General features: G+C 34.4%; 1 protein-coding gene across 1 annotated transcript in view; it reads left to right on the top strand.

Annotated features, from left to right (window-relative positions):
* The first annotated feature begins 1,115 nt into the window (after positions 1-1,115).
* Positions 1,116-12,262, top strand: part of LOC106466862 (melanopsin-like) — a 30,558-nt gene continuing 19,411 nt past the window's right edge. The window contains exon 1 of the mRNA XM_022394926.1: positions 1,116-1,302. Coding sequence (XP_022250634.1) covers positions 1,155-1,302 — 148 coding nt within the window. The 5' untranslated portion in view covers positions 1,116-1,154. The remainder of the gene's footprint in view (positions 1,303-12,262) is intronic.

Genomic DNA, 12,262 nt, shown 5'->3' with positions numbered 1-12,262 from the left:
TTGATTATTCAGTGAGCTGGTAGAAAGTTTTAAATGCTGTTGGCGGACTCGGTAAATAATGTTGATAGACAAGTGATACAGGTCAGTGAAAATATATTATAAAATTACTTTAACTTCAAGTTATTCTCATTATTTCATATCACTTTGGTGACCCTTCACTAAGTTGTTCTTTAATTAGCTCCATAATAAGAAAACAAAAGTAAGTTGAAATTGGTGACCCACACTAATCCATCCTTTAAGTATGACCTGGGTAAATGAATAAACTTGTGTCAGGTTTGGTGACCATACACTAATACATTCTTTAAGTATCACCCGGACAAGGAAATAAACTTGTGTCAGGTTTGGTGACCCTACACTAATACATTCTTTAAGTATCACCCGGACAAGGAAATAAACTTGTGTCAGGTTTGGTGACCATACACTAATCCGTTCATTAGACATCTCCTGGATAAAGAAACAAAAGTATGCCAGGTTTAGTGGTTTTGAGCTAATTTTTTCTACATATTTATAACCTAGATATTACGAAAGTCCACAGCATACAAAAACCTTAATTTTACTCTGACGTCAAAAGCTGTCGGCACAATGAAGCAGTAAGTGAGCCTATCAGAGTAGCGTCAAAAATTTTCACAGAGAATTTCTTCCCCGGAGAGATACCACTCCATGTATTGCTCGCTCAGTTTATATTAGCGAATGTACATTGCGCCGTAAGGGAGCGCGACAGGTTACAATAGCCTATTTATATCGATCTGTCAAACAGGTGAAATTTATTGTCGAACAGGAAGTAAATTGTGTTACTTCTGTTCCAGTTCTATTTTATTAACACATTGGTGCATCAAACACAACCTTGAAACTAATAGAAACGTTCTGCTATAGTTTACATAAAATCAATTCTTTATTTTCCAGCTATTGATGTCTTAAACGAGTCTGGCCAGATGACAGAAAAAGAAATCTTCACACTAACGAACGAAAGTTATATGACCAAATCCAAGGTGAGAAATAACCAAGAAAATCAACAGGACCCACTTCTAGAACCTCTGTCTGATCTCAACTACAACATCATAGCCTGTGTATTGTTTGTCATCGCTCTCGTGGGCTTCTTCAACAACCTGGTTGTCATTTCTGTTATTCTTCGGAACAAGCAGCTACGTTCCTCTATGAATTTAATCTTGCTGAACATGAGTGTCTGTGACATGACAATCTCTGTCACAGGGACACCGTTGACCTTTGTTGCGGCTGTGTACCGAAGGTGGATATTCGGAGACCTCGTTTGTGAAGTTTACGGCTTCGCCATGTCTGTAGTAGGCAAGTGATATGAAATCTGTAAACTTTATGATTTTACTACCTTTAAACTTATTGCAAATCAACTGATTATAAAGAGAAAGCTGAGTATTGCAAATTTAATTCTAGATTACCGATGCGGTCAGACCCGAGCGGTCTTCAGTGGTACAGTATTAAGTCTGCGGGCTTATAACGTTAAGAACCAGGTTTTGAGATCCGTGGTAGGCTCAGCACGGATAGCCCATTGTGTAGCTTTATGCTTAACTACAAACAAACAGACTCTATCAGATACTTAAACACATTTTCCTAAACCATTTATGTTTCAATTTGTTTTTGGGCCTCTAGCGATTAATCTCAAATTACTGGTGAAGTTTCCTGCGTATTTTACATTCAAAATGAGCGATTTAATCAATTTTTATTGGTCAGGTTTGTCTTTCTTTCTTTCTTTTTACATTGTTTGTTGTAACAGGCAAAAATTACTCATAATGATTCAGTATGTAAACCCCACCAGTAGCGAACGGCGTGAAAGGGTTAAGCTAACTTTAAGGCTTTTGATAACAAGACTTTCGTGTAGCTTTAACTACACCTTACTATTAGTTCTCCTCAAGGTACAGAACATTCAGATTCTGCGTTAACAACAACGAAGATGGGTATACTAATAACAAAATATCAACACACACAAAACGGAACAGATACAATGAAAGGAACAAAAATAAAGTTTGAATAATAAAAGTATATCAGTCAGAATGTAATGATTTTTTTCGGTGGTTGTTTCAGTTTTGTAATGATGAACAAAGCATTTTTTAGGGGCCAGTTAAATCTTCAATTCTCACCAGTGCAAGTCAATCAAACAGCATTTTAATCAATCAATTGAGTCAGCAAAGGACTAGTATAGAGGTCAACAAGTTAATACATATATCTTCTTTTACCATCAGATAAATCTTCAGTTAGCTACAATCTCATGAGATGATTAATATGTTAGCCAATCAACACAAATTTTAAGAATTAAACAAATCACTTCACAGAACGTTACTTTAAACGTTTGGATGTATTTTTCAGTTAACTACAGTGTAAGTAAACTGCACAGTGTCTTATCAAACCAACGAAAAGCACGTTACTTTAAATGATCAGTTTAGTACATTGAAAGAATTGTCAACATGGTTAGTATCTTAACCAATGTACAGTGTTGTCAAGAGACACGGAATCAGCAAGCTAGCGAATAGCAGACAATTTTAACCGCTCGGATAAATCTTCAGCTATTTACAGCCTAAGTTAACCGAACAGAATATTAGTAATGTTACACAATCAACAAATCTTAGAAATATCTCTGGTTCATTTCAAAACCATGTACTTTGTTCACCATCACTGGGTTGTCTTTTCATCTTGTCAACAGATTTATGTATTCTATCATTACTATGTTTAGATAGATATTTGAATTCTTTATGTACTCTGTCAATAGGGTTACATTGTTCACCAAAATAACGTGCTTATAAACATATTTTATACGCTAATATAAAATGGTTAGTAACGTATTTGGATTCTATTTACACCTTGTCATCAGTCGTACTACTTTCACAAACCATATGTTCACACAGACTGTGCTATTATTCTGTGGACATCTAACTGGAACTTGCCACATACTGAATAACACGTAAAATTGTATGTTTCTGTAAATTATAGTCGTTTACACTATTGCCTTGATACAGTTCAATAAGTACCTTAATTATTTATAGTATTAGCTATATCAATATAACAACTACATTGGCCAAATGTAATAGCCATGATGCTTCAGTGCATGGTAATATCGCTAAGCAGGCCCAATCTCGTCAAGTGTTCTTGAGTTAAGAACCAAAAACACCACTAGCAGCGAGTACACCAAACTGATGACATAGGGCAGAGTGGTCATAGAAGTTCTTTGCAGTTTACTTATTACTCATAATTAAGACAAGTTATTAGTATTGTAGAATTTTAGCAGCTATTCTGGTAGAAGTTATCATAGAATTCTTAGCATAATTATCTCATTAAGTAACACCAAGTGTTTAGAAGCACCTATGGTTTCTGTCTATGCCTTGTCAGCAGCCTTATCTCTCACAAACTGTTTATAAAAGCTCTCTGTCATAAGCCTTACGTCGTTCAATACCAAGTGTTTAGAAAAATCTTTGGAGTTACGTACTTATCTCAATCACCAGTATACATGTTTAGAAACAGCCCTGTTCTTATTGACTATAAGTGCAAAATTCTTATTGAACACAACAGAAGGTTATTACTGAACACAGCAGCAAGATTCTTTATCAACATACTAACTCTGTTCTTACTGATCATAAAAACCAAGTCCTTATTGAATATAGCAGAAAGATTCATTATCAACATACTAATTCTGTTCTTACTGACCATAAAAATAAAGTCCTTATCGAACATAGCCGAAAGGTTCTTTATCGGTATTACGCACTCACTGCTGGGCGTAAATCTACTATTAAACTCTCATCATGTCTTGGTGTTTATTCGGAAGGATTTTAGCCCCTCTAGGTATCAGCTTCTTAGGAGGCAGTCAAAGTTGGTCCTGTTAGCACTAAAATTGTGGGAAGAGTTCGCGGACAAATAAACAAACAAATAAATTCACAAACACCTAACGTAAATTAATATAACAACTCTGTTATTATTGACCATAACAGCAAAGTTCTTATTCACCATGACAGCAAATAATTTAATGAATATAATAGCAATATTTCTCATCAGCATAACTGCAAAACTCTTGAATAAGGATTAACAATCATGTACTACCGAACACTGTATCTGTGATCTTAGGATTGTAATACAATTGCTAGCGTTTATAGAATTTTTGTTGTTACTTTCTTGTATACATTTCACTCTACACATTCACAAACTATCTTATATTAAGGTTTCTTTATATACGTGTTTGGCCAATCTCTCTGAAATGTCGATCTTTTTATATACGTGTTTGGCCAATCTCTCTGAAATGTCGATCTTTTTATATACGTGTTTGCCCAATCTCTCTGATATCTCTACCATATCCACTAACGTAAGTGAATGTTGAGTCAAACACTTATCATACTACGACGTTAAGGAGTGATACAGTAACCGTTGTTAACTAGGCACTTGGTTTATTTATGTACTTGGAATACTATTAACTAGTCTTATTGTTTAGAAGATTATTAAAAAATGTAATTAAAAAGGGGGAATGGGGGAATCGCAAAAAATTTAAACAAATAAGCTTAAGGTTTGAAACATAGTGTTGACATTATTTCCTCAAGCTACAAATCCCTATTTTGACTCTCCTAAGTATTACAGCTTTTAGACGTGGAGCCAAAATAGGGATTTGTAGCTTGAGGAAATAATATCAACGCTATGTCTCAAACCTTACTTTTTGCCGACTACATTTTCACTTCAAGCTACCTATCTTGTTTCTGTAATATTTTAAAATTCCTATTCCCCCTTTTTATATTAACCATTTTTAGTAATCTTGTTTCTTTAGTTGTTCTTTATATCCATCTTGGAAATAAATCTGTATAAATAACAATACTATCGCATTTGAAACAGCTTAGTTTAATGAAACACATAGTCGGTGTATAATACTATCTCGGGAAACAATGACAACCTTTGAATTGGCTTCATGGAGATTGGATGGCTATTGCTCTTGATATCATTCCCAAATTGTTATCATTGATAGTGGTACAGCATGTATGATGCATGGTGGTCAACATACCACATATTAGTTATATGCTTGTAAAATATATCTAGCTACTATGTTTATATCCTGTAACTATATGGGGAGTCTGTAAATACTGGATTCGAGAGACTACTGAACCATACTGGATAGTGCATAGACTGGATTTTTCAACCACATGAGGGTTATACATGTATGCACATGCAATGCATGCTGGCTAGTATTTATATCTATCTATCTATATATATATATGCGTGTTTTATAGTATTTTTTAAGCTATAAAACCGTATATATATAGATAGCCATTTGAATTTTTCAAGTTGTATAAATGCATGCAAATAGAAGAGAATGTGTCATAATATAATAGCATATTTATACAAATAACCATTTTATATATTTCTAATAGTTGTTATATTTCCTCGTTCCTCTTCCTCCTCTCAACTGATCATAGTAAGGCCGGTCACGAGTTTGCTGAAGCTGGCCAGATTTCCTCTTAGAGTGACATTCTGCACACTCTACAAGGTCAAAAACATGTTAATTAACAACTATGAATTGGTTATATTGATACACTCAGTTTGGGTCGTGACAATTCTACGATCCTCTTCCATTGTGAGACCCAAAACTCTGGTGGGCCATCGCTGCTTCATGCTTTATCTGAAACTAAATATTTTCTAAATGAAATATAAATAGCTACAAAAGTTTTGCCTCACTTTCGCCTAGAATCGCCACATCCTGCTTGCACGATTCTCGCCACTCCTTATAGTCAGCTTCAAGGATGGCTAATCTATTTGTAGTATCTATAAAATTTACAGTCACGCAGTGTTGGCAATAATTCGACACTTACCATCAGCTATCACCGTGATTACCGATCCGATGCTCGAAAGTGAGCTAGGTGTTATCTTTTAAACTACGGCTTCAAGATTTTTGTTGTGAGAGACAACTAGACGTTTGTGTAACATGGCCGAAATCGATCTTGCAGTGGTAAAAAAAACAAAAAAAACTGTGATCCTGTCAGCAGCGTGTGTCCAAAATGGCAGGAACCCTATATATAATCAAATGATACATGACATCAGTACAGTTACAACAATAAGTTAATAATAGCTATGATACATGTGTCATGCCTGCCATATAAATATTAAATTACATCTACGGCCTGCATGCAACTATATACGTATGCATGTAGTAAATTATGAGGCTCCATATAAACCAAAGATTACATTAAAACAATTGGCCGTCAACGGTTATACAGCCGCTGTTATTTGCTGGGCAGTCAGATAAACTGAGAAACTACCCTACACAGTGCGCAATGATGCGTCTAGTAATATGGTCCAGGTTTTATTACATACTCACTGTCATTTTAGCTGTAGGCTAGTGGAACAGTATTAAATAATAATAAAGAAGAACAAATGGGCGATCCATATTATGAACCACAACAGTGGTTCATGATATGTACTTGGAATACCATTATCTATCTTCTTGATTTATCAATGTACTTATAATACCGTTAATAGCTTCTTGATTTATCAATGTACTTATAATACCGTTAATAGCTTCTTGATTTATCAATGTACTTATAATACCGTTAATAGCTTCTTGATTTATCAATGTACTTATAATACCGTTAATAGCTTCTTGGTTTATTAAATGTACTCAGAATACCATCAACTAGCCTTTGGTTGATTTATGTACTTAGAGTACTCTTAACAAACCTGTTATTTGTCTGTACTGAGGATACTAATAAAGCATGTCGTTCATTTATGTCCAAAGGATATTGTTAACTAGCCTGTTCTTTGTCTCAGTATACCAATAACAACATGATGTTTGCCTATGCTCTCACGATAGTGTTAATTAGCATATTGTTTATCTATATAGTCAGGATACTGTTAATAGGATATTGTTCGTCTATTTACTCTGAATATTTTTGTTAACTAACCCACTGTTTGTCGATGTACTCAGGATACTAATAACAGCACGCTGTTTGTCTATGCCCTCAGTATAGTGTTAGTTAATTAATGTTTGTGTATGTATTAAGGATATTGTTAGCTAGCCTGTTTGTTTTCTATTTACTCAACATGCTGTAAACTAGCCTGTTATGTACTTTGTTTACTGTAATTTACTCTGTTGTTCGCTTTTGTACTAAACACAGAACATAATAATCACGTTAGATACTCTTAGATCACCTGAGTAGTTGCCAAGTTGAAGAATATTAACTAACTTTTAACAAAATAATTTATAGCATCATCTACTTATAGAATATTAACTACTATCACTATTTATATTATTGGTTTAAAATGTCTGTTCACTCTAATCTACATCCATAATCTTTATTGTTCATGTTGGTGTGTTCCTAAAACTTCATTGTTAGTGCAGTTATATATCCATAATTTCGTATTCATGCTGGTGTAGTTCGTAGTTTTGTTATTCGCGTTGATAATTATTCATATGTGTATCAACTTATATTAACAAAATAACATCTATGTACGCGTAAGACTTGCAACAGAGATAATGTTTTTTTTTTATGTGCTTCATCAGGGACGACACTTAGAGTAGGTGACGTGTGCCCCCCGCACGGGGCGCCCACCTTAAGGTGTGCCAAAATGTAAATTTCAATTAGCAGTTCTTGTCAATTTTACAGGGGGTAAGGGCGCCGAATACAAATTTCGCACAGGCCACAATTTTGCCTAGAGCCGGATATGTGCTTCAATGACTGTTTGAGTTGAGAAGTAAACTAAGCACCCAGTTCTGTTTGTCTCGCTAAAAACAGTGGACAAGAAATAGATCTGTCAGTTTATTCCCGTGTTTGTTGTAGAATAATCTGTTTTGTTTTTAATTAGTTATACTGGTGTAATAGAACCAAACCTGAAAAAGTTTAGTATCACTCCAGAAACAGTTGATGACTTTAAAGTTACAACAGCATATGGAAGTTGGAGGTAGAAACAGTTGATGAATTTAAAGTTACAACATCATATGGAAGTATGAAGTGATGTAGGGCTAGTTTGTTAAGTTGGTCGGAAGAAACCCAGAACTGCGAACTGTAATCAACCAATCAATAACATTATCTAGATTCGTCCCTTCAGTCAACCTTCATGTATTGTTGAGATTGAAGCTTTTTTCTTTTGTCTATCTACCTTCTCCATAATGCATGAATATAGTTGTCTCCAAGTGTTATTGATCGTGGAGTAACCAAAAGGACAGAACTACTTGTCATACTTCATGACTCTCAATACTATATATCATAGTGTTGATATAAAAACATGGTTGCTGCCAAGAAGCTGTGCTTCTTACAGCTATTTTTTAAATCTGTCACGAGAAATTTTGCCAGAACTAGGAAAAATATTAAGTCTCTGTGTACTTTATTTAACGTGTATTTATTAAGTAGCCATTAAAGTTTGAATTCCGGATAAAACAAATAATTATCTTATGGTTTAAATGCCGAAAGACGGAAACATTTAAAAACCAATAAGCTTAAAAACTGTTATAAAAACAACTTAACTGTAGATTTTTTAAAAATATTCCTCTTAATTTGTCCATTGTAAAAATAGCATTCCAGATCTTTCTATTTAGATAGCGTTTTATAAAATATTTTATCTCTCATCATCCAGTCTATCTAATGAGTTCTGATATTGACCGAACATCTTATTGAGCAGTGACTTGTGGGAGACAAAAGATAGATTTGAAATGCTATTTTACACACCTCTGATATTGAGCCACATGTGTACAAATTAAGAGGAATATGTCCAAAGAAAAAACACACACCTGAATTTAACTTGTTTGTATAAGTAATCATGCTTTGAAACTTATTTTTTAATTGTATTTTTAAAAACACCACCTTTCGCTTAGTTTACATTGCATCGTCATGTGGATGAATTTGAATAACGGAACGGAACAGTTACGTGTTGCAAAAACAACAATGATATTACACTGTACATAGCTAGGACAACAAAATATATACTTTAATTTTCAAATTACAAGTTCTTCCTTTAACTTAATTCTCTCGGAATTTTATACCAACTAATTTAACTTAAGCCTGCTAGCTTCTTCCATTTTGCTACTTCACCATTCTTAGAATATTTGGTTAGGATTTACAGTCTGAAGACCAAGTTTTCTGAAAGAAAACTTCAAAAAGGTCAGTCTTCGCTCAAAAACGACAAGCCGAGGCCTGCCTTTTCTCTAAAGATGCCGATACAATAACTTAATATCTAAAAATATTTTCTGTAAATTAACTGTGTTTAATCACCATTCACTTGGGATTTTTAGAAAATTATAATTTAAACTCCTCAGAGCATACATACGAGAAAATTATAGAGTTACCTCTCGATGTAACAGCACGACTACTTGTCTAAATATTTACCTAAAATCCTCTTTAAACCAAGAAGGTTACCGAAACATCGTCAAACTAACTGATAAAAATGTCGATAACTCAGAAAAGAACTGTAAATTATCGACAGCCACACAAATTTCGTGTACTAAAACCTTTTCATAAAAAAGTCATTCAAAGATTGAGAAAAACAACGTATCTTCAAGTTTCAGTAGGAAACTCGTTGTCCTCAATCTCTCCAGCTGACAGTTATCTAAAAGTGAAATGTGCATTTGAAGTAAAGGTTTCAATTTTTGATTAGTCCAAAGCAAATACATTAAATGTAAATAATAACAGGACTAGAGGACTTAACTAGATATTTTCATTCAATTAGATTGGAAACGAAATCTAACATGTGAAAAAGAAGACAATACCTCATGTGACACTGAATCTTTCAAACGTTTTGTTGGTTTTTCTAATCAGCTCAAATTACCGAAGGTACTTTTCTCTTACCCTTCCATGGCAATCATCTACTTTAAAACTTTTCCAAAGTTTCTCACGAAATTAATTAAATATTCTTCAACTACATGTGTTAATACCCAATTTAAAACCGGGAGAATATAAAGCCATACTGTCTCTAAAAAAATATCAATACATTGTTATATTAAAATCAGATAAAGGCAGTTCTGTTGTTATCAAGGATAGCTTTAAATACCTATTGACATGAGCAGTATTTTAAATGATTCAGCTCACTTTGTGAAATTAGATATTAAATTAACATCCAAGCAACAGCACAACCTAAAATCCTTTAGACTACAGTTGAAAAAAATTCTGACAAACATTCCAGGGATTTGTTAAATTTCTTACGACCTTCATATTCCCGTTCGTCACAAATATATGGCCTACCAAAAAACAAATGCTCCTATTCATTGTATAGTTTCTGTTTATAAAGCTTATAACTATACTACTGGAAAATTCCTGGCTTGGTATTAACTCCTCATATCATCAAATCTTCTTCTTTTATCAAAAACTCTGAATATTTTGTTACAAAACTAAAATATTCCGACCAGTATGTCTTTATAGTAAAAAAAAAACGTATTCACACAAGTGCCTATTGAAGAAGTAATTCAGTGTGCTCTGGAATGTTTTTAAAAGACTCCAACCCCAGATCTTTGTTTGATGTTTCCGTCATCAAAGAATTTATTTACTTCTCCGATTCTCGAAAAATTTGCTATTTTAAATATAACTTATAACTAGATCGACGGTCCAAGCATAGGAAACCCCATTTCATTTTGGCAAAAATATCTTTTATATTTGAATGCTTTCTAACCCAACGTCATATTTACAGTTGGAAATGGAGTTGATGGGAAATTGTTTTATAAATATTCTAACTGAAAAAAAGTGAAAGTGGGCATTATGCCCCTGTTTTTCACAAAGACACACATCCGGAAGTTCATATTCATTGGAATTCTTTCTGCAATCCTATGCAAAAAATAGGGATAATAAAGACCCTTTTTTATATAACTAAAACATTTGTTTTTCCCAACAAGCATTTGCAACAGAGCTAACTTTGTTCAATTCGCAACTTAGTTTGCAAAACAAGTATCCTTTCACAGTTAAAAATATAGTCTGGCCCAAATTGTTTGCATACTCTTCTATATTGATGTTATTGTCTACATGCATAGAGTTGTTATTGAGTAAGTGGCCGAATAGTAACAGAGAAGGTAGCGTATGATCGGATAAACATATACGAATTGTTATTCTGGTCTGTGTAAGTTGTTTTGAGCATTTGTTCGTCAAAACACACACACATACACACCTGTTTTGCATAAAAGGGTTTTCTTTTGGTATAACATTTTTCGAAACAGATCAACGCTTTATTCTGACAATTTCTCTGTACTTGATGTAGAGTGCCAGAAGTTATAGGGGTCAAATTCTTCGACTGTCCAGAAATGGTATGAAGAAAACGGACATTGCCAGAACAGTAGGGTACCCACGCAATGTACTATATCCAAAAACCTTAAACGTCATCGGATTACAGGAAACGTTGTTCCTGGAAAGTCTACTGGTAGACGCCGAAAAACTACTGCTCGAGGTAACTGTGTTTTGATCAGGTTAATACGTCATGGTCAAAAGAAGTCTTTCATCATATTACGACAGGAATGGCATGACCACATTCATTCCAGGGTATCCAGAAGAACAGTGAATAGGAGATTAAACAAATAAGGTTATTATGCAAGAAGGCTATTTGCAAACCGATATTAACATGAATTCACCGCCGTTACCGTGTTACTTGAGCAAGACAGCATGCCAACTTACAATTAGGACACTGGTTACATGTAATCTTTTCAGATGAGTCCTGTTTCCGGCTTGCTAAAGGTGATGTGGTAGGATTCGAGTTCGTCGTTTGTCTGTAGAACAAATGAGAGAACACTGGCTTTCCAAGAAGGAACACATAGGAGGTGGTGCAGTGTATGTTTGGGCAGCTATTCATCATGGTAGAATAACTGTTCTTCATATCCTCCAGGGAAACGTCAATGGTGCCTCCTATAGGCATCACATGGAAAAAATATCCCTGTCATATGCCAGGGCAAGGCTTGGCAATAACTTTGTGTTCCAGGACGACAATGCCACTGCTCACAGTGTGCGTATTGTACAGGATTATTTCGACCAAAAGGACGTTACAAGATTACCACGACCAGCAAAATCTCCAGATTGTAATCCCATTGAGAACTGTTGGCCAGAACTGAATCGGAAAACTGCTAACCACGACCTTAAACCAGCTACTGTAGCTGAGTTGCAGCGCCTTTTAATGACAAGTTGGGATGAAATCACGGTAGATTACATAAATAACCTCACCGAAAACATGCCACGTCGCCATGTGGAGGTTATTATAGTAGAGGAGGACCAACCAAGTACTGAATGTTTAATAGGAACTGATATAAAGCTACAGATGCTACTTATAATAATTTGGTATTATATTTTGTCATTATATATGTTTT

Source organism: Limulus polyphemus, unplaced genomic scaffold (genome assembly GCF_000517525.1).
Source record: "Limulus polyphemus unplaced genomic scaffold, Limulus_polyphemus-2.1.2 Scaffold2402, whole genome shotgun sequence".
NCBI classification, from domain to species: domain Eukaryota; kingdom Metazoa; phylum Arthropoda; class Merostomata; order Xiphosura; family Limulidae; genus Limulus; species Limulus polyphemus.
This window is presented reverse-complemented; position numbering and strand designations above follow the sequence as displayed.